The sequence below is a fragment of the Gobius niger genome (assembly GCF_951799975.1).
Source record: "Gobius niger genome assembly, chromosome: 3".
Taxonomy (NCBI): Eukaryota; Metazoa; Chordata; class Actinopteri; order Gobiiformes; family Gobiidae; genus Gobius; species Gobius niger.
This window is the reverse complement of record NC_136854.1, coordinates 18,617,984-18,645,978: the sequence shown is the minus strand read 5'-3', so window position 1 is coordinate 18,645,978 and position 27,995 is coordinate 18,617,984. Positions and strand designations below refer to the sequence as shown.

At 40.4% G+C, this 27,995-nt stretch overlaps 4 protein-coding genes and 1 long non-coding RNA gene across 7 annotated transcripts; 2 read left to right on the top strand and 3 right to left on the bottom strand.

Moving 5' to 3' along the window:
* Positions 1 to 2,764: 2,764 nt before the first annotated feature.
* Positions 2,765 to 3,838, top strand: foxe1 (forkhead box E1; the record flags this gene model as incomplete). Its single annotated transcript, XM_079554248.1, has 1 exon — positions 2,765 to 3,838. The coding sequence occupies one exon, from the start codon at positions 2,765 to 2,767 to the stop codon at positions 3,836 to 3,838; it is 1,074 nt and encodes a 357-aa protein (XP_079410374.1).
* Positions 3,839 to 4,966: 1,128 nt separating this feature from the next.
* Positions 4,967 to 14,821, bottom strand: spag5 (sperm associated antigen 5). Its single transcript, XM_079552913.1, has 25 exons — positions 14,770 to 14,821; positions 14,352 to 14,453; positions 14,105 to 14,221; positions 12,251 to 14,022; positions 11,725 to 11,917; positions 11,513 to 11,629; positions 11,346 to 11,438; positions 11,139 to 11,273; positions 10,942 to 11,061; positions 10,754 to 10,846; positions 10,516 to 10,650; positions 10,191 to 10,284; positions 9,960 to 10,107; positions 9,827 to 9,877; positions 9,470 to 9,644; positions 8,539 to 8,672; positions 8,219 to 8,387; positions 8,045 to 8,138; positions 6,469 to 6,697; positions 6,006 to 6,138; positions 5,836 to 5,916; positions 5,557 to 5,703; positions 5,404 to 5,478; positions 5,245 to 5,325; positions 4,967 to 5,101 (listed from the first exon to the last, which is right to left on the bottom strand). The coding sequence occupies exons 2-25, from the start codon at positions 14,388 to 14,390 to the stop codon at positions 5,030 to 5,032; spliced, it is 4,497 nt and encodes a 1,498-aa protein (XP_079409039.1). The 5' UTR covers positions 14,391 to 14,453; positions 14,770 to 14,821; the 3' UTR covers positions 4,967 to 5,029.
* A 441-nt stretch (positions 14,822 to 15,262) lies between these two features.
* Positions 15,263 to 17,694, bottom strand: trmo (tRNA methyltransferase O). Its single transcript, XM_079553849.1, has 6 exons — positions 17,534 to 17,694; positions 16,945 to 17,096; positions 16,698 to 16,872; positions 16,375 to 16,532; positions 15,751 to 16,293; positions 15,263 to 15,569 (listed from the first exon to the last, which is right to left on the bottom strand). The coding sequence occupies exons 1-6, from the start codon at positions 17,620 to 17,622 to the stop codon at positions 15,346 to 15,348; spliced, it is 1,341 nt and encodes a 446-aa protein (XP_079409975.1). The 5' UTR covers positions 17,623 to 17,694; the 3' UTR covers positions 15,263 to 15,345.
* Positions 17,695 to 18,847: 1,153 nt separating this feature from the next.
* Positions 18,848 to 20,066, bottom strand: LOC306961226. Of its 2 annotated transcripts, XR_013792742.1 has the most exons (4): positions 19,948 to 20,045; positions 19,736 to 19,865; positions 19,479 to 19,569; positions 18,848 to 18,987 (listed from the first exon to the last, which is right to left on the bottom strand). It is a non-coding gene; the product is annotated as an uncharacterized lncRNA (long non-coding RNA). The 2 variants fall into 2 exon arrangements; XR_013792741.1 differs by having other exon boundaries at positions 19,736 to 20,066.
* A 2,715-nt stretch (positions 20,067 to 22,781) lies between these two features.
* Positions 22,782 to 27,050, top strand: anp32b (acidic (leucine-rich) nuclear phosphoprotein 32 family, member B). Of its 2 annotated transcripts, none has more exons than XM_079553868.1 (7): positions 22,782 to 23,467; positions 25,539 to 25,688; positions 25,763 to 25,885; positions 25,978 to 26,173; positions 26,252 to 26,367; positions 26,439 to 26,502; positions 26,901 to 27,050. In XM_079553868.1, exons 1-7 carry the CDS (start codon positions 23,414 to 23,416, stop codon positions 26,975 to 26,977), a joined length of 780 nt encoding a protein of 259 aa, XP_079409994.1. In that variant the 5' UTR covers positions 22,782 to 23,413; the 3' UTR covers positions 26,978 to 27,050. The 2 variants fall into 2 exon arrangements, with proteins under 2 accessions (XP_079409994.1, XP_079409993.1); XM_079553867.1 differs by lacking the exon at positions 22,782 to 23,467 and adding an exon at positions 23,474 to 25,326.
* The last annotated feature ends 945 nt before the right edge of the window (positions 27,051 to 27,995 follow it).

Sequence of the window (27,995 nt, the reverse complement as noted above, 5' to 3'; positions counted from 1 at the left end):
TTAGACAAAGTTAGATTTGTGTCCACTCTCAGAGCCTTAAGGCCCGTATTGAGGTCTAGATGTTTCCAAAACCTTGCATTGCTGTTCAACGTCCTCGGGCGTAATGTAAAGCGTGCAGGTAATTTGCTTTATTTTGCTTATTCAAATATATAGAAACTGCAAACTAATATAGAAATATAGAAAATAATATAGAAAATAATCCACTCTGTTATCTCTCCTGTACATCTAGTATCTAACAGAGCCTCTTTCCATTTTTGAACAAGAACGGATTTCTGTTTTTTTTTTTTTTTTTGCTGCTAGAATAGTTCCAATGATCAAGATGTGGAGCAAGGAGGAAGTGTCGGTACGTTTGCCTCTTTTGAGTATCTTATCACATGTGTAGTGGTTTTGCATGTCTTAAATACACACATTCTCATATATCCTGATCTAACCTCATCCAGGCAAGGACCAAACACTCTGAACCAATACAAGAGGCTGTTTGCCTGAACATTACCCTGGCAAGTAAAACTACACGCTTTGTCTGTTCAATACATTGACATAGTCTGGGCTGTAGGTGTGATTGGCGGTTGGATTAGCTGTCATATTTTCATATTTTAGCATCGTGACTTTGAACAGAGTTTGGAATGGAGATTGTAGCCCAGGGTGGCGCGGCCCTCCGCTCCGGTCAAGCTTTCATCGGGCCGTTGTGAGCGCTCTCAACACACTCGGCTCTGTCACAAGCCGTTAGTGACGAGCTCTGGGAGTGAGCAGTGTCTGTTTGTTTTACAGATTAAAGCTGAACCCCAAATCCCCGGTACTCAGTCCAACTCATGCAACGTCTTGCAGAAATGCGGCGTCCCCATTTTGAAGTCCTTTACAACACTGCGGTCCAGGAAAGGTCTTGACATAGAGTGTTGAATGCACGACAGAAAAGTGCATTATGTATCGTTTGACACACAGGGTTTACATTGAAATGGGCCTGATTTGTGGCCAGATTGAGCAGTTGTGTGACGCAGACATTGGAGAACATGCAAATTCCACACGGAAAGGCTTGGTCCGATCCAGGAACCAAATCTGGGACCTTCTTCTGAGGCGAGAGGGTGATGTACACAATCAAAACCGATTTAGTTAAATAGTTTATAAGTTGCAGCTTTACAAATAACTTATTTTTCGTCTTTGGTGTACAGGACTTTGGTCACCTGAATAGTGCTAGAACTGGATGTGTGTTGTCTCATGAGACCAGACTACATATTTATTATCAAAGGGTTAAAGCTTTAATATATAGGTCTTTTCTACCATGAGTATGTATAATCTATTTTTTGCTGTTGTTTCCTTTGTTTTGATCCTTTTGCACTATGCTCCTTTGTTTTATTTTATTATATGGATTTTGGGGGTGGGCGCTTAAAAGCTCTTTCTTCGGCCCACTCCTTTTGAGTAAAGTGTTAACTGCTCAAATAAACAAATAAACATGAAACATAAACAAGCTTTAATATGGGTTGAAAAAGAAAAATCCTTGTTCACTCAACAGCCGACTGTAGCATCCAGAATAAGAACATGGCATGAGTCACAATTCAAATCAGAATAAATCACATGAGTTTCATTTATGCCACTAGGACATCCAGCAGGACTTACCCTTCAAATCAACCATAAACAAAGCTCCATTGCCCTGCTGGTTATTGGTTATTCCTGTCTCTCGGGTTGCGTTTGAGGATCATGATGATGGCCTGTAGTTTGCATGCTGAAATCACAGGGCAGCCTTTGTCTAGAAAACATTTACATCTCTTAACACAGCTGGCCTGGCCAACCACTGGCACAAAACAAACAAGGAAGCAGGGTAGAAAAACAACTCCCAGGTTAAGTTACCACTAAAGAGGGCTTTTAGTGCCCAACGTCAAAACAGCATGGTCCATTTTCGATTTTTTTAAATAAACTGAGGTCGACTTTAGGAGTGGATTTGAATATGGAGAGGTAATGATGGTGGACAGTTTCATCCTTTTAAGTACTGACATGTACTACATTCATTTATTACATTAATTACTTTAAAAACAAAATGCATGCATTTTTTTTCTTCTTTTTTTTAATATGTTGGCTGAATTCTAGCAAGACATAAGCCAAATAGTAAAATCAAAATGTTACACATTACATCAAAGTTTGAAACTGTAACTATTAGAGTTTAATGTATATAAATAATATATAATTAGATGCTTTTTATTATTGCATTTTTAAGTATTCCCTGTGTCAATCCAATATACCTTTTAGTCCATGCTAATGCTTGATAGTTCATACTATTTACTTTTGTTTTAATTTCCTTCTTTATGTATTTACTCTAGAACTAGATGATTCTTGATTCCTTTACAACAGAGCATGTTCATGTATTCAAGCACGCTTCATAATTATATATATATATATAATGAATAGTTTTACGTGATAAATACAGTACATTAGTGCGTACAGAGGTGCTGGCAATGGGCCATCATGAAGATGAGGTATGTTAACAGCATGTGATGCTGGAGGGGGTGTGGCCCTCAGGTGTCTGCAGGTATTACACTTGGGTTAAGCCCGAGTGACTCATTCTCTCACATACCTTACTAAGAGCTGACACACTGCAGACTGCACTCACATCTGAATACTACTGCGGCTGGACTTAACCTCAACTGGAAGACATTTTTGCTTTGGCTCTTGATTCTCAACAATATTTCTCTGAAATTAAACTGTTGGACTTCTCAAGCAGACTTCTCAGTAAGAGCACTTTTGTTTGTTTTGTTTGAAATATTTTGCGACAGAAATGACAATGCCAGTGGTGAAAGTGGAGAAAGGCTCTCCAGCAGACAGCAGTTTGGCAGCATCTAACTCTCCTGCACAGACTGAGGAGCAGCCCAGAGGACGCCGGAGGAAGAGGCCCCTGCAGAGAGGGAAGCCCCCCTACAGCTACATCGCTCTCATCTCCATGGCCATCGCCAACTCGCCAGACCGTAAGCTCACTCTGGGAGGCATCTACAAGTTCATCACAGAGCGCTTTCCTTTCTACAGAGACAATTCAAAGAAATGGCAGAACTCTATTCGCCACAACTTGACCCTGAATGACTGCTTTGTGAAGATCCCGCGAGAGCCCGGGCGGCCGGGTAAAGGCAACTACTGGGCCCTGGACCCCAATGCCGAGGACATGTTTGAGAGTGGCAGCTTCCTCAGGCGAAGGAAGAGGTTTAAACGCTGTGATATGAGCACATATAACTCATTTGTGCATGAGAGTGCGGTCTTCTCTCCAGTTCATGTGGCTCGATCAGCAGCCTATACCAACTCCATCTACCCCAATATGACGGTCAGTCCGTCCTACAGCCAGCAGCTGCCATCTGCATACTACCCCTCCACATCACCTCCAGGCTTTGGGGCTGCTCAGAGCCGCATGTTCAGCATCAATAACCTCATAGGACACCCAGGCCCAGCCAGTATGCTGCCGGGACAGGGGACAGAGGTCATGCAGCAGACCGGCCGCAGCTTCAGTCCTGAGGGAGTGCCAAACGGCCCCAGCCCCTGCAGCCTGGGAGCAGCAGCCTTTCAAAGTCAGTCATGTGTTGGGACAGTATCCAGCCGAGCCTCCTCTCATCCAGGCTTCTACTCCAGCCAAACCACACACCACGTACCCCAGAGCTCCTATGCACAGAGCCACCCCGGACAGGGCTATCCTGGAGCGGGACGCCTCCACTCCACTGACAGCATGGAGCACTACGGCAGGATCTCCCCAGTGCAGCTGGGCTCATTCTCCCAGTACAACGGCTCTGCTCCAATCACCAACGCCAGCGGCTATCTCCGACATCCCTCATACACAGGAAACATGGACAGGTTTGTGCCTGCGATATAGCACCTAACTCTTCAACTGGACGCACTGCTGCTCCAATAAAGACAGCATAAACAGAGACTCATGCACAAACATCATTTTCATTCCTTCGCTCTGTGTGAATTGACTCAACTGTGATATGCCAAGATCTTTACCAGCCATCTGATGATGGTCCTTTACTTTATATCAGGGTTTGTAGACTATGTGCCATAGTCTCTTGTGTGAAAGTTTTTTTGTTTTTAATTCAAATGAGTGTGTTGATGTTATTGAGATTATGGTTAGCTTTTAAATGTCGTTTCTAAATTATTGTGCTTGGCAGTCATAGGCTTAATTGTGTGTTACATGTTCATTTGCTCATTTGCATGTATTTTGTGGCCAATTGAAACAGCCTGTTAGGATGCCTTTAGGTTATAAGTTGAACGATGTAGCACTTATTTTTTTCCCCCAAATAAAAAATAAATTATTCAAGCTTATCATTGTGTTAAAGATCATATATTAAATCTAGCACAGGATCAAATAAGCCCAGACTTTGACAGTGTTTTATAAATGTTGGTTTCAGCTCGGCAGGTTTGAAGTGCCGTCTGGAGCCGTGGTATTAGAAGAACAACCGCCGTTATCATGTCCAGACATCAGCAGCGCACTTAGGCGCACGCTTAATCTACCGTGTACATCCACTAATCATGGACACAAATTCACTTGTAACATGATATTTTGGCGTAGGTGACGAGTGCTTCATTTGGACAAAAGGACCACGGCTCTGGCATGTTTGCACAGGCAAGACGAGACTGGAAGAAAAATGCCTCATTACAGAGAAGACACTTGATTTTGCGATCAGTAGGGAGGAAAAAAAAGACATTGTTGACAGATATGACTTGTGCAAATTATACTTGAATAGCAGCTAATTTGTGTTGAGTGCCACGGATTTTGAAACTCCAGCCACTCTCACATAATCCACGTTGTCATGGTATATGTCAGTGCATGAGAAGTGGGAAGGGATTTATTTCATCTTTGCAAGGACAACATTTAAAAGGTTAACTCATTTTTGGTTATTTTTAAGTATTGCCTACAGTTATTGACATGGCAAGAAAATTCAAAATAAATGTGCTGCTTGTTTTGAACCAAATCTAATATATTTTAATGACTTTAATAATCCCATACACATTAAAACTGTATTTCAAAGTCAAAATAGAAAATACATAAATACAACATTGAAAATTAGCCGACATATTCCATGAGCTGTTGCAGTTGTTCGCAATTTTTTACAGCCCCAGGCAACGACAGCAGAGTCTGTAAAAAACAACAACAACGTATCAACGTATTAAAAACTTGTGAAATATACACTTTTTTTGCAAGCTGAATTTGCGAGTTCCCAAACACACGAGAGTGGAGCGCTAATGTTATGCGCCCTGTAAAAATCAATCCGGGCTCACCTCTCTGACTTTGTTGAGCATGTTGTTTAACATTTGGAGCTCCTTCTCGCTCTTCTGCTGGTTAGTCTCGTAGATGGCTTGCTGCAGAAAGACAACACAAGTTTTCTCCTTTATTCTGCTTAATACAGACACTTGAATCGAGGCTAGAGAAAAACTTACATGTCTTTTTGCTCGGTCCAAAAGTTTCTTCCGAGCCTGCTCTTCACCCTGAAGACTCATTTTTAGTCTCTCCATCTGTAATGTTGGTGAAATTAATTATTTAGTTTATAGGTTTTCTCATATATGCAGTATAAAAGTGTGTTGTAATCACACCTCTTTCAATAAGGCAATCTTCTCTTCCATGAAGCTAGCTGGGGCCGAGTGAGCGCCATTTTTCCTCAGCTCATCGCGCAGAAAGTGAGCCTCGGACTTGGACTGCTGTAGAGAACGACGCAGCTCCACCACCTCTTTGCGTAATTCCTACAAAGCAAAAGATGTTCCTTTATTTGTGAAAAAAAAGAATACTATGCCATAACATTTGTAGGACTTTAATGAAGGCCACAAACTGATCAATCCTATAGTGTTGATGGTCATTTTAATTGTGGAACTTACATTATTATCAGCCTTGTGTTTGTTTAGCATCTCTTGAATCTCACTGATCTCTGACACCAACTTTGAAACTGTTTTTTCATCCTATAAAGGACAAAAAGTGGTTAAAACGTCTATTTTCAATATGATTATTTATTAATTATTTGTTGCATATATTTCATAAATTCAATAACCTGAATCTTCTGTTGAAGAGCTGCATTAATCTTTTCCATCCGGGCGTTCAGCCGACTACACTGATACTGCAGCTCTGACACTTCAGTGTGGTGAGCGCTGTGTGCGGCCTCCAGCTCCCTCTGCAGGCCACATCTGGAACACACATTTCAGAGTCATTTGAACAGATGCCATACAGTAACAAGAACTAACTGCTACATGTAACTAAACAGTTGTTTTTATTCCATAAAATTGCTTTCTCATGCATAAAACTGTAGTACATCGTGATGCAATAGTACTTCAGAAAATTAATTGATCTCTGAAAAACATACTTTTTTTTTTACTATCTTTAATGTAACCCTTTGATTATTACCGGTGTGGAATTCTTTAACTGACTCACTACATTATTTCATGGAAATAAAAGATTGACTGGTAATTGGTCTGCGCGCTGCACAGTATTCAGTATAGACGGTTATTCACGCTCACATGGTGTGGTGCCTGTCCTTGAGTAGGGCGTCCTTCTGTTGCTGCACTGAGGCCAGAGTGTTCCTGAGCTCAGAGACTGTGCTGTCCAGCCCGACCAGCAGCTCAGACACACTACTCTGCTGTTCCTCGGCCTCGCGCTCTGTGGACAAACTCTTCTTAGGAGTAACAGCAGTGATCCGCGTGAAGGCACTGGACTTACTGAAAACCAGCTCAGACTGGACCACGGCATCTGAGGGGTCAGAAAACAAGGGTGAACACTACTCGAAAACAAGGACAAGGATTTTAGTATTTTAACTTATACAAAAAAAAAATCAAACTCAATCTTATTCCATAGAAATGTTTTTCCACACCAAGTATCCACTCCGAAATATAATATTTGACCAACACCACCAGGTCTAGATCATAGTCAAAACTGGACTAAATCACTGTAAACCATGTCTCAACCAGAAAGTCTAACCCAATTGCAGCACTAAAGCATAAATTAAATAGTCAGACCCATGTAGCACCAATGGTAAATGTACCACAGTTTGAGAACCACTGCCCTTTATCATTTTTGATTCCACTTTGCCAACAGTAATTGTTCTATACAATAAAACCCATCTCATTCTCCAGCTCCATAAACAGATATATTTTATTAAGCTAAATATTATTTTAACGTTTTGTTACAATACTCTTGATTAAACAAAACCATGATCTATTTTAGAAAAAAGAAATATTGATACCTTTGCAAATAGCATAAATTTCTACTCGAGTAGGATTTGGTAAACTCAGGAATTGCATATAAGATATACTTATTTTTGATGAACCTACACAGTAAAACTTGTTGAGCAAAGTCATAATTTTCCCAATAAATTTAGATTTAATGGCAGTTTTGCTTTTTAATAAACATTTAAAGCCTTCATTTTGGCACAGTTCATGTAATGACTTTTAATGCCCCACGGAAACCCTGGCACATAAGCTTCCTTGCTTCAGCCTGCTCATTTTGAGCCTCCATTACGGTGTAATGATGTGTTTTCTGAAAGAAAATAAGAATGTAAACTTTCCCTGTAGAGATGATGCACAAGCTGTGTCATCATCTGAAGATGGACAGTGTTTATCGAAGCTTATCCTTACAAGGTACAGTATTTTATTTAATGATCCGTCTCTGGTAAAAGTCAAGCCAGTTAGCAGCTTTTAAATCTATAAAAACATTTTAAGGATCCACTTTCTACAAGTTTACAAGTTGAACATGTAAGCCCAGAAAACTAAATGTGATTTTTGTAATTTTTCTAATTCAGCTTTTCCCCTTTACGGCACAATACATTATTGTGACGACTGAGGGAAATGAGGCAATATACTACACTATTCAACGGATTAATGATATATTGCACGCAGGAATATCCCAACCTAAAAATACACAGCACTGAAATTACATTAGTCACGATCACAAAGGCAGTTGTAACACATTCAAAGTAAACAGGTTATACTAGACTCCTAAGGCCTAGCACTGCCCATCAATTCTACTAATTCAGTAACAATAATGAGCCAAACCTTGATCAAGAATTCACACAATTCACCTTTGCACTGAATGACCAACCTGTTTTGGGGCTCTGCTCCTTCTCAGTCGTTGGTGCTGCCGTGACACTGTCCACTAAAGAGCTGCAGTTATTTTGGGCCGACTGATCAGGGTTCTGAAAATAATGATTAAAAAACAAAAATGAAGTGTGTGAAATCCAAGTATTTATGTTTTTGTTTTCTGTGAATTATTTACCTCGTCCTTTAGAGATGTGTGCAGCTCATTGGTTACACTTCTCACAGTGTGGTGCAGAATGGCTATTTCAGTGACGATCTGCTCGAGTTTCTCTTTGTGCTCCATTTGACTGGCAGTAAATTGGCTTCTTATACAATCCAGCTCTTCCTTCAGATCCGTGTTCTCATGTCTAAAACACACATTTGTAAAGAAAAATATCTGACCAACCCTTCCATTTTAATATAGAGCAGTCTGACATTAAAATACTATAATTATATTTAATTATAAGTCCTGTGCCAAATACCCTACGGTCACATCTTAACACATGTGACTGGACTTACTGAAGCTGACGAAGTTCTCCGTTGAGGTCTTCACACTGGATGTTCCTCTCCCTCAGGCTCTGGAGGTTTTCCCTCAGCATACGCTCGCTTTCAGCAATCTGCTCCCTGGTCAGCTCGTTTTCCATCTGCAAGAACTGAAAAGCAACATAAGGCTAATTTACCAGGCGTTTGCTCATGGGCATTTACTCAGGCAAATTCACATGTATATTTAGTGCAGCATAGCCACAAACAGTTACATTTAATATTTCAGTTTGCACTCGCTATTTAGCACCTGTCTTGATAAATAACCCCCATAGTGCAAGTCTCTGGCTAAATACATATGTACTCACAAAGCAATAAATAACTTTGTGTCTGTGTGATTAATAAAAAAAACTGTATGAATCATTTGCAGGCATAGTGTATTACCCTGTGATAATACTGCATTAAAAAGAAAAAAAGTTAAACATTAAAATAAAAATATATATATATAATTCAGACCCTAAACAACTGCAGAACCAGTACATTTACCTCAGTTTGTAACTCTGTTTTTCATGCAAGTCCAAAAGGCAAAAGGATTAACTGTAGCAGCCACGATATAAGCCATATACCGGTAAACCAAGGTGTAGATATTTTAAGATAGGAGAAAAGGTTTTCACTATTAGACTTCAACATCACATGAATAATGAGGAATAGGTTTTCCTCCTAAGCCCATCCAGCGAATATCATAGATTTTTTTGTAATGTGTGTAAAACTGCAGTGGAGTGGAAAGCATTCATTTTGTTCAGTTTAGTTTATTTAAAAGGTAGATCTTGTCCATGTTCATAAGCCTCAAGCTATATTTATTATTATTTTTTATGAATGTGGGGGAAAAATCTAATTGAATACATAGTTTTGATAATGACCAATTCACAGCCAGGTTTGCCCTAGAATGTAGTTAATAAAAAGTGCTCACCTCGTTCATATCCTGCACTCCGCTGAGCTGGGAGCACATCTCCTGGAGTTGCTGCAGTTGAACAGCCTGGGTCTCAGACACAGACTGCAGTTGAGCAACCTTCTCCTCACTGCGGGTCAGCGCCATGCTCAGCTCATCCTCACGCTGCTCGGACTGGCCCAGGGACGACTCCAGCCTGGGGGATAAGAAAACACAGAAACTACTGCAATACCTATAGATCATATGAAGCGGTACACAGATACTGTAAGCTCTAAGGAGGGCAGCAGTTTAAATGAAACTAAAAACAAAGTTGCTAACTTTCTTGTTACTTTCAAGGGACTCAAGTTGGATAATTCAGCAAAAACAACAGCTTCTTACTCTTGTGCTCTTTCTTTAGCTTGCTTTATGTCCGTCCAAGACTGCTGCAACCTAAAAAGACATTTGGATTACAGACATCCATCTCCGCAAAGCATCGTAAAGTAGGTGTCTTTATAGAAAATAGAAATCATACTTCGTCGTTTCAGATGCAAGAGCCTGCTCCAGAAAAGCATAGGACGCCAAAGTGGAGGACAGAGTAGCAGACAGTTCTGTGGCCTTCCTGTCCAGCTGAGCACGCTCATCATCGTTCTCACTCAGCTTTTGGCGCAACACTCCCATCTCTAAAACAAAAACAAATGTATAACAAATAGAATTCAGGTTCAACAGGACAAAAACAAACTTGAGATAGTAGTTACTAATTTACCTGATGTCAAAATAGTCAGTTGTAGATTCAAATCACTGATCTGTCCCTTTGCAATGTGGAGGTTTTGGAGAGCCTGGTTTAGCTCCTCTTCAGCCTGAGAGAGAAGATCAAACATTATAAAGACGAGTCCGCAAAAAAATCAACTCTTGAATGGGGTTCACCCAACATGGCTTCAATAATAACTTTTCAGGATAGTTCTGTTAAAGTGCCAAGAGGATTTCAATAGTTAACTCAACACAGTCAAAGCTTCTGTGGTAAAGAGAAAACCTTCATAGGCATTTTAAGATATTTAAACGGACTGGAAGGAAAATGTCTGTTCTCTGACCTGCTCCTTGTCTTGTAAGGCTTGGTCTCTCTCGGCAATGTGCTGGTCCCGATCTCTCAAAGCAGTGTCCGCCTTCTCATTCAGCTTCAGAAGAATGGGGGTACACTTCTGTAGGTGACCTCTCACTGAGCAGAGCTGCCAGAGGATTTAAGCACCATCGTGAGCTTTTAGAAATCTGGTTGTGTTAAAAAAAATGACATGAAAGAAAAGAAAGGAAAAAAAAGGGGGGGGGACTTGCCTCCTTTGCCAAACTGGACTGTTGCTCTGTGGTTTTAGATAGAAGTTCTGAAGCAGAGTTGAGCGTTTCAGAGTAGGCCTTATTCAGTGTAACCTGCGAATCCAAATACAGACTTTCAAGTAAAATATAGAATAAAGAGAAAGAGAACGATAACATTTAGAAGAGAGGCAGTTGCAAAGTGTTGGTACCTGTTCTGGGTTTGCATTGTTCAGGGCAGACAATAGTTCTTGCTGTGAACCCACACACTTCTCCAGCTCAGAGATTTCCATTGAACAGTGTTTTCTGAGCTGGTCCATTACACTGTAGGCCTTCAGAGAAAAAGGTAAGCTGTGGTTGTATTATTTTACTTTAAATAGTCATGTTTGCAGCTAAGAGAGTAACTTACAGCTTCCTTTGCCGAACACGCTTCCTCCATCTTGCTGTGCATGACCTCTTTCTGCTGGAGAACATCTTTCACTTTCTGTATCATTCTCATTTGTGACTCCCTCGACATTCCCAACAATGACCTCATCTGACCATACTGTACACAAAGGAAATAACAATAAATGGCTACAAATGAGAAGGAGTATGTGTTTTCGCATAAACTGCATACATTTGAAACAAGACTATTGTGGTCTTCTCTGACAACTTCCTCCACTTTCTTCATCTGGCAGAGAGCTGCATCAGTGTCAGCGGTCACAGCAGCCTGTGTGGAAAATACATGCAAATAAATCAGAATTGTGCATTGTTTTTTTTTATATTGCATTTTGTTTTTCTTACCATTGTTACTTTTACATTCTGCATGAGCAGAGCAAGATTCTGAAGTGATGTATTATCCATTTCTAGTTCTTCTATTCTATTTAGAGCCTCCAAATAAAGTTCCCTATGTAGTGAAGTCTAAAGAAAAAAACAAGCATTATGTATTTTAATGAATCCTTGTGACAGTGAAACAAATGGCAACGCTCTTGCCTTGCAGGGTGTCCATTTATTACCTGGCTCAGTTCAGTGTGCTCAGTCTGGACAGTCTTGTCCCTGAGCTCTGATGGGGCAGCTCCAGCAGGGGGCAGTGCATGTGCCCGAGCCGCTGCCAACTGCTGTACCAGAGCCTCCACAATGATCATGCTGGAGACCACCCGCTGCTCCAGCTCTGGCCGTGGAACACCCTCCAGACTGTCCACAGGTGCACTGCACAAGAACAGCCATGTAAAATATCATGCTGTGTCCTCTTTGCCATGACTGTGTGAATGTAGTGAGTGAGTGAGTGATTGATTGGTAGTCGGAGATCTGAACTAGAGCTACAAAATATATAACTATGTTGAATTCCTGAACATTATCATTATTGTCATATTTAATACTGGCCATTTCTATCATAGTGGTGCTGGACAACATGAGGCTGAATTCCAAAGATCATTGCTAAAACCAAATTACTTTACGTTACATATTGGTCAAATTAAAGACCTTGTTTGCATAGTTTCTGAAAATATTGCAATACTCTTTTGATTTTGTCTTAACACTCACTTCCAGACGAGCGGGTCAGTCAGAGTACATTGATCTTCCACAGAGAAGCATCTCTTTCTTTCAAACTGCCCGGATGTGTTGACACTGTGGTTGATCAGTCTCAGTGGACTAGTTCCCACACAGGCGTTGTGGTGCTCTGCTTGTGTGGGTGGGGCCGCGGGTGCAGAAGCAGGAGAGGGACCCATCTTTCCTGAAGCGAACATGAGAAACTCTGCCATTTGTCTCAGTTGCTGCTGCAGTGGGCCTTCACTGATCATGGGAATATCCATAACTGGCAGATTATTCACTTCAGGCTGGGTAAGGGTGACATCTTTGGGTGGTTCTGTGACGGTGCAAGGCTGTGATCGGTGAACAAGCTCTGTTGAATTAAACAAAGGACGAGACATCGAAATGTCAAGGGGCACTCTCCACGATTCAGCATGGTCAAGATTGGGTACCACGATAGATTTAGCTCCTGCTAGATCGCAATCATCACCCGCAAACAGATCAGCAACCAGTTCCCTTTGAGCCTGCATACAAGCTAAAGAAGCTCTCCGGACAATTGGGGTGAGGAACTTCAAATGCAGGGGGGTGCACTCTGTGAGGGCCTTCAAAACATCAGGAAGGGTTTCTGCTTGAGGTGGTTCTGAAGATGCAGGGGCATTAGGAGACAAGCCTAGGGCACTGTCGGCTGTGTCACTGTCCTGTTGAAGTTGGGTAATGGAGTGGACTTGGGATTGACTGAGGGTGTCATCCTTCTCTTTGACCTCTGTGTGAAGAGTCGATACAGTCTCGTGGTGGCTGTCATTGGAAGAGTGTTGTGGTAAGGCTAAAGCACTGACATCATGGTCCAAGTTCTCTTTTGTGCCATATTCTTGACAATTTTCAGATTTGCCTGTGCGTTTTGTTGATGTGTCCTCTCCATTGTGGTCATTTATCGGTTTTATGATAATGTTGGTAAACAGTGGTTTTGGAGAATATTGGTCCTCACACATAAAAGAAGTGTGATCTGCCTTGATGTTTCCATTTGAACATTCGGTGTCCCGGTCACGGGTGAGCAGTGAAGCAGCTTCTTTGTATTCAAATTTAGAGGTGGACTGATCTTTCTCATTCAAAACTTCATGAATGCTTGGTTGATTTGTGACATGAGCACTGTCCACTGTCGCAGTATTACAGTAGGGGTGGTCCAGATGATCAACATCACAGTCCTCAGTAAAAAAGCTTGAATCAATGTAAGATTCAGCTGGATTCCCACTCTGGTCAGTTGGTAAAGGAATGGTCCTGTCAACTGAGGGGATTAAATCTGTAATTTCTATCTCTCCTCCTGTACAGTTCAAAACTTTCAAAGTTATATCACCAAGTGCATCACATGGTTCGTCGTGTAGAACTTCAGTGATGCTGGTGTTGGAAGCCATATCACTTTCTCTTCTGCAGTAAACGTGGTCCGTTTTTTCCTCTTCCGTGTTACAGTAACCAGTGCAATCTGAGACATTACTTGAATCAAGAGTGGACACGTGTTGTGGGTATCCACCAATCCCTGGTTGAAGCAAGGGAATTGTATCATCTGCTTTTCCAACTGTCTCATCTGAAATTTCCACTTCACCACCATCGCAGAGAAAGGATTTGAAAGTTAAATCAGCACAATATTTGGTTGCATATGCAGTGTCCAGCTCCGAAGATGCGGTGCTGTGGATGTAACCAGGAGACTCTGTCCCATCAGGTACTGGAGTGTCATATTCAATAGGTTTAGGCCTTGTCAGGGCATTCTTCTGAGCGCGGATGAGGGTGTTTTCCTAGTGAGAAACAATATTCAACCAATAAATACACTAATAGTTATATGTTTTTAAATTAAACTTTAAAACTACATGACCTCACCTTTATTTGTTTCAGTGGCTGTGATTTTGATTTGACATGAAGTGACTCTGTTGAATCTGTAAGATTTTCATTGTGCAGGCTTCTCAAGGGTGTTCTCTCTCCATTTTTGCCTAAAGACTGAAATAACAACGCACAGTGAGAAAATGTGATGAAAATCTACCGTTAGTCATCCACTTTGAAAGATATCTTCATCGTATGAGGCTCTCTCCTTACTAATTTAAATGAGTGTAACGCTATTAGTACTTACCAAGTAATCTCCACCAGAGGTCGACTTTCTGAGTGACATTCTTATGCTCTATTCACCAGCCTTCAAGAAAAATATAGTATCTGCTTTTTTATTTCAGCAAATCTAAAACAAACAAATAATTAAATAGTAAGAACTTCAACGCGATTTATTTGGCTTAGATTGACGCGACGCGAGTGAGCGAGCAAATAACAGTAACTGTTGCTGATAAACTGAACAATCATTCACGCCTTCTCATCAGTTATTCAGTTATTCTTATTCCTCTATGTAACAGTTGTGTAAAATAGTAGTAGCGTATAATTCAACTGTTTGTATTAGCTACTAAAACTAGCTACTCTGATTACATCGTTGAACAATTAGACACATATATGATTCTTATCCATATACATTCCGGCAATAGATTGACATGGGGTTTGTTTACCTTTTTGTAATCTGAAAAAGAATATGGCAAATCATGTAAGCTGCCTTTAGCAATGGCACAAACAAAACAGTTTGTTTGCAGAAGAAATGCTCGCCGCTTTTCGTCCCATTCAAAACACAAATGTCAGCGCTGTCATTGGTCCGTCTGTCTTCTTCGACACACGTCATCGCAGTGTTCAGGGCCGCCAGCTCATTACTGCCCCCCTCTGGACTTTTGAGTCTGCTGCAGCGTTCGCCCCATCGATTGAGAGAAGTCTCATTTTGTTGATAGTTTCGATTTTTATTCAATAAATGTCTTATTTAATCGAAGCAAAGAGGGTTGCCACCAAACACTGTAAAAATAACTACACACACAAAATCTGTATGAATACCACAAAGTATATATTTATTTAACAAGCGCTTTCCAAAACTAAAACTTCAGTTGACTGTGCATGTAAAATTTAGAGTACACAATTCTGTGCTATGGTATTTTCTTTTTAACTTATTGGTTGAATAAACATTGTTTTTTGACATAATGATGAATGACATTTTTGCAGCCTGAATTCCAGTTTTTTTTTACAAAGCATCTTACTACATTTTACAACTGCTGAATTGGCCGGACTTGCAAAACCTCAGCAAAGCCGTGTCCGAACCAGCACGTGACATCAGCCGTGTCCAATGTGAAGTAGAAGAGTTTGTCCGTGCAACGCGCTCTCCTGTACACAGAGCGTGGGTCTGCCGACAGCACACCTCTGATAGCAGCTATGGCTTCCTCTGTGCTGCGCAGAAATTTGAATCTGGGCCCGTCACTTTTGTTACATCCTGGATAAAAATTAAAATTAATTCATCAACAAATAGCCTGATGCGCACAACAGTCTCTGTTTGTAGTATGTATACAAATCATATATTTGGGGTTGAAATAGACAATAGTTTTCAATTTGACAAGCTAACACAACTGAAGAACTTAAATTATTGTTGTTAATATTTCTTTTCTTTTTCTTACCTGCAGAAAGAAATTTGGCAAGCTCCTTTTCAGCATGAGCAGTGAAGCGCACCTCCAAACTGGAAACTGGAGGCTCCCTGATCCAGCTTGCTATGGTGCTATAAGCTTCTTCTCCATAGCAGGGCTGGTCAAATGAAGACTCTGATGCATTTATTTTTGGAGAGATGGGACCTTTGTTTCTCGTCTCTAAACTTGAGTCATTTTGGGTCACATATTCCTTAACTTCTTCCAATGCACTATGCAAATGAGATAACTGATCACCTATGCTTGATGCCCCTTCTTTTATATTATATTGTTCTAACTTTTGTTGTTTAGTATCCGTCTTCTCAATTTCTTCTTCATTTTCTGGCTTTTCAGAATTCTCAGTTGCCAATCCTGTATGTTGATACGCTTCCTTATTTATTTCCTTTTTGCTTGTGTTTGCTTCATGAGCTTCAGAATCGACTCTAGAGTGAATGGAATCATAGTCTGGAATGTAAGGTTTTATGTCCAGGACTGGGGTCCCATCAATCATGTCAATGTCAGACAGGTATATAGTATCCCCTGCAGAAACACAACACACAGAAAGTCAAAGTAAAGTAAATGATTACCGTTCACTGTTATCAAAATGATATAAGCACTGACCAACAACATTATCCAGCTTAGCAAGAGTCAAGCCAATGGCGTTGGGTCGATGTGGACTGCGTGTTGAGTACACTCCAACTTTTTGACCATTGAGCCTTGGAGGTTTTACTTTGGCTTTAACAGATAGGTGCCCATTTTTGTGAAAGACAAATATTATCCTAGAGAGAGAAAATAAGGATGGTTTCACTCATTGTTAAATGTGAACTTGAAATAATTAAGATTACAACAGTAGCTTAACCTGAATCTTATACAATATCATAAATAAATTAAAATTACAACAATTAATGAGAAGAAGAAAACATCTGTTCAAGTAGAAGACATACCAGACATGAGAGTATTGCTCTAGCCCCACCAGGGCATGTTCTGGGTTGTTGAAGACACTCTGCTGAATCTGCAGCTCAGCCCTGGAAGGACCGCATATGGTGGGCTGTCTCGGTGTCCCATTCTTTGCAGTGAAGCAGGATTTAAGATAACCGATGGGAACAGTCTGGATAATACCTTTAATGTCACAAGGAAAACATGAACCTCTCGTATAAAAAGTGCCAAAGACACTTTATTCTCTGTGATTACCTTGTTCCAACACACTCACTGAGGATGCCGAGTTGTTTGACAGTTTTGTAACTTGGGCTTTACAAGGCTCCTTCTGATCCATTTTTGACACCACAGACTGAAGAGATAAAATATGTTTGCGGTGGGCTCTTGTTGCACTGTCCAACATTTGCCTTTAGAGAATAAAAAACACACCCATTACGAACATTGAGATAAGTCATTGTAATAAGATACAATGAAAATGTCTTATACACAATGTAAAGCACACTGATAATCCACCTTGCCTCTAACGAAGTACTGTTCTGTCCTGCATTGACCTCTGTCCTGCATTTAAGATTATTTGGATTAACACATCATTGTAGACTTAAAGCTGGGGTACTTGATTTTTCCTGTTCAAACTCGTTTCTAGTTTTCACAATCCCTCCTGCATATCCACATAAAAACAATGCTATCTTCCTATATTTGCAATAAGGTCTCGTTTCTTTTCAGTGTTTACAACATACTCTGTGAAGGCAAAAATACATTTACTCTACAACAAAAAGTCAGGTACCCTAGCTTTGACACTGGCTACAACTAGCTTCACTTCATCTCAGCCTATTTATAACAATACCTTAGGTTCTTGATTTCTTTTCTCATTACAGCAACTTGCTGGTTGAGTTTTTGGAGTTGTTCCCCACATGTGTTGCACTGGGGACTCATGATTTACCAGAAAATACAGAAAACTCGTGTCCAAATAACACGATGCCAAAATGTCAATGCGGAAATACGTGTTACTTGGATAGCCAATCAGATGTCCACACCAGCCCACGTGACTGATAATGAGAGTAAAAAAGCTTCTCCTATTTATTAAATCTATGCCTTCGACACATGGATTGATTTGTGAGTTCATGATAAGAACTTATAAGGTAAGTATATAACGACATAATATAATAACAATAACATAATACTAATTTCTGAGCATGGCAGACCTCAGCAGAGGGCGCTAAATGCTAGCTTTTTGCCATACTTAAAATGATTCATTGTATTAATATAGTAATGAATTACAAAAAGAGTCTTTTGTTGAAAAGATTAACACATTGACATTTTATTATTTTCATCAACAACTTTTGCCACAAACATTTAGCTTACATCATTTATCAATCATGGGCATTTTTTTTTTTTTAACAATAAGAGCATTTTTAGAGCATGCATAATGTTTGCAAAAATATATAAAATAATAAGGCACAAACCTAGAATAAATAAGTCTAAGAGGTTTGCATTGAATTCAAATATTTAAATAAGCAAAGCAGCTGTCAGCATCATGAATCTGGTGTTGATATTGGCATGGATATTAATCTGTCATTCAGGACAAAAATTAGAATGAATTGCTGGGCACATATTCCTGGGGAGGTGGGGATGATAGTGCGGGGTTTGAGAGAAATGTAGGTTCCACTGCGATTATTGGTTTCCCACTCAAGTCTGAAAAACATAATAAAAAAGTATAATTTATAGTTGGATGCAGGGAACATGTACATTTGTGCATGTTCCCTGCACAAATGTGCAGGGAACACATTTGTGCAGGTATTTTCTCCCATACCTTCGCCGACTTGTTTGTCCTCAGGCGGACCCAGATCCTCCTCCTCATCAGGACCTAAGTCTTCAATCAAGATCTGGTTTAGTGCTGGCTTATTCTGCGGCTCTGTGAACATTGGTTGCACCAGAAGAGGTTCTTGGATGACTGGGAGCACAGGAAGAGGGACAGCTTCTGGACCTCGAGCCACATCTAGGACTGGGACTGGAGATGCGTTCACCGTAGGTTCAGAGGTTGGCACAGGGGCTTGTGATGTAGGGTTAAGTTGTTCAAACACAGACACAGTCAGAGGCAGAGCAGTCGAAACTAGTTGTGCTTCCAGAGAGCTAGGTGTTTGATCCAGAATAGCCTCTGTGACTGTTACTGTTGCATCCTGATCCAGAGCTGTTTCATTCTGGTAATGTGTGATCACAGTAGTTTCTGTTTTCCGTGGTCTCCCTCTTCTCCTGCCTCTTTTAGCCCCACTTCTCCCTCTTTTCCTCGGACTCTCAGTCCTACACAATGGCAGAAAACATTACATTGATTTAGCTTTGGTCTTTTGCTTGGCAAAAGTGCAAAGTCTTTGACCTAGTACTGAGGCATCAACAGAGACACCACACTGACCTTTGGTTTGCTCTTGCATCATGTTCCATATAAACCAGTGGTTGATAAGCATAGAGGGCAGATAATGTACTCACCACACAATGAAACGCGCCAAAAACAGTGACATGTCTGAGTGCGCGCAGCTTACTGAGAGATACACTGGAAACCTTGTTTAAATGGCAGTACTTGAATTACACTTGCCCAATGAACTGGAAAGTTTGAAAATATAGTTCAAACATCAATTTAATATCTCAACAACAATGCATGTTGTTGAGATATAGAACATAGCATTGACTCTAGTTTTGCGTTGCATATCATATTTGAGGATTTACAAATTTCATTAATGTTTTTAATTTTTTCTTGAGTGTTGATCGTTATTAAATGTAGCTGTCCACAATTTTACCCAAAATCCCATTCGTCTGTCTCCTTTTCTTCTGCTTCAGCCTTCCTCTTCTTGAGAAGATCCCTGTCTCGCAACCTGCGCCGAATATTGCCTTAAAATTACAGAACATAGTTTGGAATTATTATAAGATATGTATTGTACAATATCTATAGTTTACATCAGATGCTTATGTTTGTTCACTGGCAGCTCAACGGATAAGTAATAGCTTAATATTGTTCTAATTTAAAATGATGCGGACATAATTAAAGCAGAATTACCTTCATCTTCATTTTGGATATTGTATTCCAATTCAAGTTGCTCTGGTAATGATTCTTGTTGGGGCTCTTCTTGCACTGACTCCTCCATCCTGAGTCCCGCGATGACTGAATTCAAACCATTGAAGGCGGGCTAGATCAAAATGAGTCAAAATAACTTGCTGTTACTCTGTTGCTGTTCCCACCCCTTAATGAATTATCTGGTTAACCATTACCATGATGGTGGGAGAGTTCTTGCTGCTTTTCCTCTTATCATGTTTGCTAAGCTGCCAGAGTTGGCACAAGACTTGAAAACTGCAGCTTAGAAATTAAGTGTGTGCAATACATGTTATATTTTCTTCTGGAAGCTAAATTCAAGAGTATAATTATACCGTTTGAATAGTTTAAAAACATGTGAATACAAAAGTAGGAATTTGAAGAGGAACAAGCCTAATTTATGTTTTGCCAACTATCCTGATTATTCTTACCATTCAAAATAGGTCTACCCAATGTGTATTTAAATGTTGTGTGCTAAAGAGTAAGCAGCAAAATAATTCTGTCTTGTTCAAGTTTGGGCATACCCATCTTATCTCAAGAGTCGGACAGTGGCTTAGTTGGGGTGTTGCTTTCTCAATCTTCTCACACCACATTGAGTCCTGGTGTGTCTGCATGAGTTCATAAGCCCTGCGCTGAATAGAACGAGCTATTCATGAGCAAGGACTATTTACTGAGTTCATTCTGAGAATTTAATTCACTGCCTGACCCAAAAAAAAAGCATGGCCACAAAAAAGGCTCATACGCTCTAATATTTAATTGGACTGCATTTCTCTTTGATTAGAGGCACTGCAGGAGGGGTCCCAAAGCTTGTCTTCAAAACAAGTACATTGAAAAATGTATTTTTTAAAGAAAATGTATTTTTTAAAGGAAATGCCTGTTTCTTTGCTACATTGTACGACTTCAAAACAGTATTTAATCCCCAGTCATTGCTACATGTTGCTTAATGTAAAAGAGTAGGCCTATGTAAAAGAGATAGCCTACTGTTTGGCATTTTATAAATATTCTAATATAAAAATACAAGCTTTGTTCTAATAGATGTCTTTTTATTACCTGGCAAGAACCAGATTGAGATTACAGTGCCAACATCAAGCTGGGACCTCTTGAATTGTTCGGGAGAGGACGTTTCGAGCAGCATTTGTTGCTGATTGGATCAAGAACACTGCAAATCCACTCAATGTTTAGTTTTGAAAAAGGTTATGTGTGTTTGTGATATGTTTCAGAACACCTTCTGTTTTTTGTGATCGCCGCGTTGTTAAATACTGTATTTTTTGCCAAAACCAATTTTGGTTCAGTCCGAACGATGAAGGCGGGAGCGGTTCAAGATGGACTCTCGTCTTAAAGGAATAGGCCACCGTTTTTATATACTAAGATATGTTCTTACCTCACTTTAGTCGAGTTAATATATCCCCGTCTGGTCATTGTCCGCGCGCTCTGTCACGCAAACGGAGCACATACGCAGCCTCTCCCATATGTGACATAGCTCCGAAAAAGCTCACGATAGAAGCTACCAAGCTCTTCCACGTGTTCCCTATTTAAATAAAGTTACGTGAAGTGTTTTCATGCGAAGTATATTTACACAGAAATGTAACGTGTCGATTTTATAAGCAAATAAAAAGGGGGACTATATTGTGAGGCGTAATGATACGAGGAGTAAAACGTCCGCGCAGTAACTCCTAAAGGTTATTGACGGAAGTGAGCGGGGGAAGTCTTTAGGAGTTACTACGCGGACGCTGTGCTCCTCGTATCATTACGCCTCACAATATAGTCCCCCTTTTTATTTGCTTATAAAATCGACACGTTACATTTCTGTGTAAATATACTTCGCATGACAACACTTCACGTAACTTTATTTAAATAGGGAACACGTGGAAGAGCTTGGTAGCTTCTATCGTGAGCTTTTTCGGAGCTATGTCACATATGGGAGAGGCTGCGTATGTGCTCCGTTTGCGTGACAGAGCGCGCGGACAATGACCAGACGGGGATATATTAACTCGACTAAAGTGAGGTAAGAACATATCTTAGTATATAAAAACGGTGGCCTATTCCTTTAAATACTGCCAGAATTCAGCTTACTGGCAAGGTTAGTCTTTTTAAGGTTCAGCGAGGCCATGCGGGGCAACTCCTGCATGTGCAGAGCAGTCATTTGTGCATTTTTTTTTTCTTTTTTTACACGCGCAGCATTTGTATCTTATTTATAGACTACAGTCGCATATATCGTATCTGGAGCTCTTTTACTATAATACATGCAAATTCGAACGGTCATTTAGCAGCAACTCGCCCACATTAGCTCTGTCCCCAGTTTGCCTAGTTGACCTCGCTTTTTAGCACCGATCCTGTTAAATGCCCTCCCAAGTTTGTAAGTGATGATGGCTCGTCCTTGCAAGGCCAATACCTGTTATGTCCTTCACTATTGGAAAATCAGGCACTTGTGCGCTGTGCATCTAATTGTAAAGGCTTTATTGGTTTTGTCCTCGTTTATTGTGAGTTTTGCTTCCTAAAAGTTGTGTGATTCTTAAAAGCATCACTGTCAAGAATAGTGAAGTTAAAAAACTGCTTTTGTGAAGTTAGGAGTGAGTTTAGACGTCAAAGTTTGAAAATTGACACGCTCTTTATACCTTCACTCACAAAGCCTCGCTCACTGCCGAAGTAGAACGTATGCGACACTGCCCCCCTTTGGCTTATATGCCAAACTACACATTATGTTTAATGGTCTTTATGTGCAAATATTTAAACACATCCCATCTCTAATGCTAAAGGTGCAAAGACCAAGTGCTGCTTCTAAAATAACATTATTTGTAAAATAAACAATTCAATTGGACTAAAAGCCATTGAGACAAAACTTTATAACCCCTTTGATTAAAAAACTATATCAAATAATTGTTACTATTCTATGCTATGGAAACGTATGAGGTGTGTGCGTGCGTGGGGGGTAATAGACAATACAGAAAGACACAACGCAAATATATATATAAAAACATACTTTATTACATTTTACATTAGGTTCAACAAACAATGGCCCATGTAAAAGCGTACACATAGATGTTTTGCTCTGAGGGTAGCAGATCATTTGAATAGGCCTCGCGCCACTATGCTGGCTACGTGGACACGTGCGTGCATTCAAGAAAGGAGCCAGTGATCCACTGTAGGCTCGAGAGCATAAACATATTTCTCGGTCGTAGCCATGTTTAAACTTACGAAACTAAGTTGAGAAGATAAACAAAGTTGACTCTGTATTCTTGTAGGTAATCGGTCTCGTTTGGGCCAATAGCACCTACAACAAAGCAATCAAATTGTGCCAAACGTGTTGACAAATAACTTGATTTTAAAGGAAAGCTTTAAAGTACATTTTCATCGCGTAAATAAGTAAACTACAGGAGGGGGCGTCTTTCGGGTAGCGTCATGTTCTGTTCTGACTGCATTGCCTTTTTACAGGAGATGGGCGTCGATGACCGGAGATGGCGCTATTGTGCATATATTTTGTTTGAGTCCCGTTTCCCTCCATGGTTTCTCCTCTCTCCGACTAACTTAGCGTTTGGCTCAGTTCATTATACAGTCCTATATTCTCCCTCCATTAGGGCATCTCTGCCTTTGGACTGAAGATCCCACCAACCCCAGGAGAGAAAAGTTCTACTTTCACGGGACAAGATGGACATGAAAAAGAGGATCCACTTGGAGCTAAGAAACAAGTCGCCGTCTGATGTGAGTCGTGCTTTTTAAAATCAAGCCTTAGTTTTCTGGCTAGCCTTGCTAGCTAGCTTGCTACTTTTTTGCTTGCGAGTGACCTGTGAGGCTAATGGTGACCACATGGGCTTTAGGTTGTGTTTGTCTTTATATTCGGGCGGTAAGCACTCGCTCAAAGTTAATGCTTTATACTCCTCAGCAATGGGCGTATATGACCATCGGAGGCGAGTAAAGCTATATTGAATGGTTACTTTGAAGCGGCTTGCTTGCATTATTGCTTGGCTTTAACCATTTCAGAGCCTTACACATTCTACACACGGCTATGTTACCCCTAAACGCTATGGCACGAGCAGAAAACTTGTTTTACGCAGATATGAGAAAACTGGCTTCCACAGTGGCGTTTGGCAGTCGTGGTAATTTTAATACAGACCTTGGAAGCCATGTTTGCTGCTAGTACCAGTGCTTTACTACTGTAAAGCGCTATTTAATCACACACGTTTCTTAAATCGCAGGCGTCGTCAAACGTACATGTCTTTTTAAAACGGTCCGCAGTCCACAACAATTGGACAAATATTGCAACAGTAACATTCACACCACATCAGCGGTGACAACAAAAAACAGTCACTTGATGTGAGAGTCATCCCCGCTTAGCCGTAAACCTTTATAATACTCGCATGTCGATTTATCAAACATCTATTTGGTACTCTCAGACATAATGTAATTTGATAGAATTGCATTCGCAGGGATTGAGATTACTCCATTTAATCTCGAGTGAAAACATGTAGAATTGTTCTTTTAAGTATACTTGCAGTAAACTATGATTGTCTGATGTAGTAATGCTCGTTGGAGACTTTCAGACAGAAGCCACCTAAGTTGGCATTTTGTTCCCGCCATATTATCCCGTTCGCCACACTCCTCAATTTGTAAAATTAGATACAAATGAAGTGGGAAACTATTGAATAAAGGATGTTAATCATAATTAGGCATCCTACATGTAAACACTGAAATCTGCCGGCAAATGACGGGTTCAGTGGCTCAGCACCGGAGCAGCCTGCGTGAATGACAGTGAGCCGAGCATCGCGCTTACTGCGTGGGCAGCAAAAACTCGACGCTCGGTGTTTCTCATCGACTCATGCATGGACTGAAACAAAACACAGCTTATAGAAATATGTTAATAATATGAACATATACTCAGTTTCGCTTAGTTAACAATAAATTGGCTAACGAAGTGTTCAGAGAGCTGCATACTGTGTCTGAGGAATCGCCATGTTGTCACTCTGTCGTCTTTGAAGCTCTGGAGAAAGGAACTGTCTCCATCTTTGTTTTTACTAAATTTCCGTTCTCATGTGCTTTCTTCGCCACTTCGACCTCAAAAACGATCTGGTGCTCTGTACCAAACCGGCAGCTTCGCTCGGCGACCACATATATTCCATTTCCCAAATGAAATCGGATTTTAGAGGAAAAAAGGCATCTGTACTGGGGTGTATTCGCAGTCCTTTCCGCTGCCGTTGGCTCGCTAATGGCGGACAGACGGAGCTGCAGCTCTGCTGCACAGCGCCGTATAAAAGGGCAATGGCTAGCAAGCGAGCTAGCCCCAAAACCATTGCATTTGTCATTAGTGCATGAGCCACGGGAAGAAGCCCGGGCTTACACTAATCAATGCCTTCATCACTGGTTGTACTGAGAAGTTTCACTTGGTACAAAGAATTTTACGAGAACACTGTATCCCTTTAGTCTTATCCTTCAGAAATCATTATCTTAGACGTTTGACAACAACTTTTTGTGCTGTTTTGTGCGCACGGAATTGCGAAACCAGTGAAAACAACCGACTCCAAGTAACTCCGCCTTCAAAGTTGTTTTCCCACATTTTACATTATGTACAATATGTTTTCTCTCGATTTTACACAAAATTAACACATTTCAGTCGGACATATTTGTACCATATTACATTGTAATCTGATTATATTTGCATTAATGAAATTAATATTCAGGAGTGTACGATGTGCATACATTGGGTAGTGTGATTTGTAATTTTGGATATGATTGTGTGTATAAATATTTTTATTTTATTTTTTTTAATTTTTTTTAGGTTAGAGAACTTGTACTTGATAATTGCCGATCACCAGATGGAAAAATCGAGGGCCTCACATCTGAGTTTGTAAACCTGGAATTCCTCAGTTTGATAAATGTTGGCCTAATTTCAATTGCCAACCTACCAAAGTTAACAAAACTCAAAAAGGTAAGAAGCTCCTTACTCCTAGCTCTACAATGAATGAATCCTGTCAGAATTAACTAACGATATGCTTCTTTCAGCTGGAGTTGAGTGATAACAGAATCAGTGGTGGCCTTGATGTTTTAGCAGAGAAACTTCCCAACCTCACACATCTAAACCTGAGTGGCAACAAATTGAAAGACATCGGCACGTTGGAACCATTGGTATGTGGCTCTGAATGTGTAGGAACAGTGTTGCGTTCATATTTGACGACGGTCTTGCACTTTTCTTATGTCCTCCTTTTTCTACTCCACAGAAAAAATTGAGCAACCTCAAAAGTTTGGACCTTTTTAATTGTGAAGTTACAAACCTGAATGACTACAAAGAAAGTGTCTTCAAGCAGTTGACCCAGCTCACCTACCTTGATGGTTTTGATGAGGATGATCAGGAAGCTTCTTCAGATGGAGAGGTCGAAGGAGACGGAGATGGTGTCGATGATGAGGATGATGAAGGTACACGTTTGTCAAGACAATTTGCTGCATTTCCCATTGTTTTACCTTCACATTGCTCATTGTTTTAATTGTTTGCAGAAGGAGAGGAGGAAGAGGACGAAGATGGAGAGGATTTTGATGAGGAAGATGATGATGAGGAGGACGAAGAGGAGGTAGAAGGAGAAGAGGACGATGAGGTCAGCGGGGAGGATGAGGTACAAATTGCATGGCATACATTTCAGCAGTTTACCCTGAACTCGTGTTAAAAGCATATTCATGTTCCTAGGAGGAAGACTTTGGCGCAGATGGTGAGGGAGATGAGGATGAAGATGAGGACGAAGATGAGGATGGTGTGTGCTTATATAGTTTTCTTTTTTCTTTTCTGGTTAGACAATTGAAAGTGTGTAATACTATATTTAGTTTAATAATGAATAATGCTTTATACAAGTATGTCAGTGGTCACTAAAGTTCATGAGCTACATCCTTATTTAGGAACAGTTCTTTTGAAATTATGGACATTTATCACAACGGATTCATGAAATTATAATAAATGTTTTGCTGTAGATTGACCACATGCTTGCAAATAAAATGACACGGTACCTTTTGTTATCGTGAATCCTTGACCTTTATGATTTTGTATAAAGATGTGATCTGGCAATTTACTCTGTATTGTGTCATTACATTAAAAAATGCGTAACATTTTGGAGTTGATGAAAGTAAATTAATACATTTCTCTGGCAAAATGCAGAATCTGGCAAAGGAGAGAAGAGGAAGCGAGACCCAGAGGATGAAGATGAGGACGACGACGATGAGGACGACGATTAAAAGCTAAACTGAAAAATGAGCATCTCGAGTTACCTTTCCTATCCCAAACATACCCAGATCCCCCCCCCTCCCCTTCAACAACGCGCACCACCTTTGTAACCCACATTTAACCCCGTGTACCCCAGCTCTGAGCTCCATCTTGGGGCAAGACTGTAACTGGACGGGTGGGCCGAGTGGAGCTGCCCCCCTTTCTCAAATCGGACTCTGCTTCACCTGACTCAGGCAGCCACCACTCTGCATTCCACGTTTCCCTGTCCACCCTCTTTATGTACTCCCGTGTGAGGACTTTGGGACTGGTATCTAGTTTTGGGTCTGTGCTTTTAATATTATGTTGGACGAATTTTTTTTGGGGGGGGGGTTTATCATTTTGTCTTTTTCTGTTCCTTGTTTTTTTTTTTTTTCTCTCCCCACAATAAAATTATTGCTATAGCAGCTGTGCAACCAGTGAGCCACCATTTTTAGTGCGGCCACCTGTTGCACAAATCAACGTTGTAGCTACATTTTTACTTTCTGTATGACAAAAAACTTTGTAAATAAAATGTTAACATTTTGTGCTTTTTTCCCCCTCTTCCTGCTGTTAAGTTTTGACCCATGGAGATTGAGATCTACATTTTTTTTGTGCTTGTAGGTCATCCAAAAAGTTAAGTTCAGGAGATAGAATAAACGTAATTATAGACATCTCCCCCAAGAAGCATCGTCAGCAGCACTTGACAGTTTAAAAACCTTTGTGTACGACTGAGTGACTTAAAATCACATTGTTGCCAGTTTTTGTAACCTCTTGTCCCCCGCCTTAACCGAGGACACATTTTCTGTAGTTTGTCTTTACCCAAATCTAAGACCCGCAAGACTGATCTAAACAGATCTTTTGTTTTTTTTGCGATTATGACGCTTTTCATCGCATTTTTGGTTGTTTTTTCATCTCGTTTAAGCTATTTTGACTCTTTTTCATGAAGCTTTTATTTGGGTAATGCTAAACTGGAAAAAATCTGCTCAGGCAGGGTTAAGAGGTTAAACTTCT

Bases quoted from the DNA above. Each gene is read 5' to 3' on its own strand.
- trmo (XM_079553849.1), bottom strand. From the start codon at position 17,622: ATGAGTCCCCAGTGCAACACATGTGGGGAACAACTCCAAAAACTCAAC. The intron at 16,533-16,697 runs GTATGTCTTCTA...TTCTCTCTCTAG, and splicing joins GAGCAATACTCTCATGTCTG to GATAATATTTGTCTTTCACA. The intron at 15,570-15,750 runs GTAAGAAAAAGA...ATTTTTATCCAG, and splicing joins TGCCAAATTTCTTTCTGCAG to GATGTAACAAAAGTGACGGG.
- spag5 (XM_079552913.1), bottom strand. From the start codon at position 14,390: ATGTCACTCAGAAAGTCGACCTCTGGTGGAGATTACTTG. The intron at 6,139-6,468 runs GTGAGCGTGAAT...TGTGTGTTCCAG, and splicing joins AAGGACAGGCACCACACCAT to ATGTGGCCTGCAGAGGGAGC. The intron at 5,704-5,835 runs GTAAGTTCCACA...TTTGCTTTGTAG, and splicing joins AACACAAGGCTGATAATAAT to GAATTACGCAAAGAGGTGGT.
- anp32b (XM_079553867.1), top strand. From the start codon at position 25,072: ATGAGCCACGGGAAGAAGCCCGGGCTTACACTAATCAATGCCTTCATC. The intron at 25,886-25,977 runs GTATGTGGCTCT...TCTACTCCACAG, and splicing joins TCGGCACGTTGGAACCATTG to AAAAAATTGAGCAACCTCAA. The intron at 26,174-26,251 runs GTACACGTTTGT...AATTGTTTGCAG, and splicing joins CGATGATGAGGATGATGAAG to AAGGAGAGGAGGAAGAGGAC.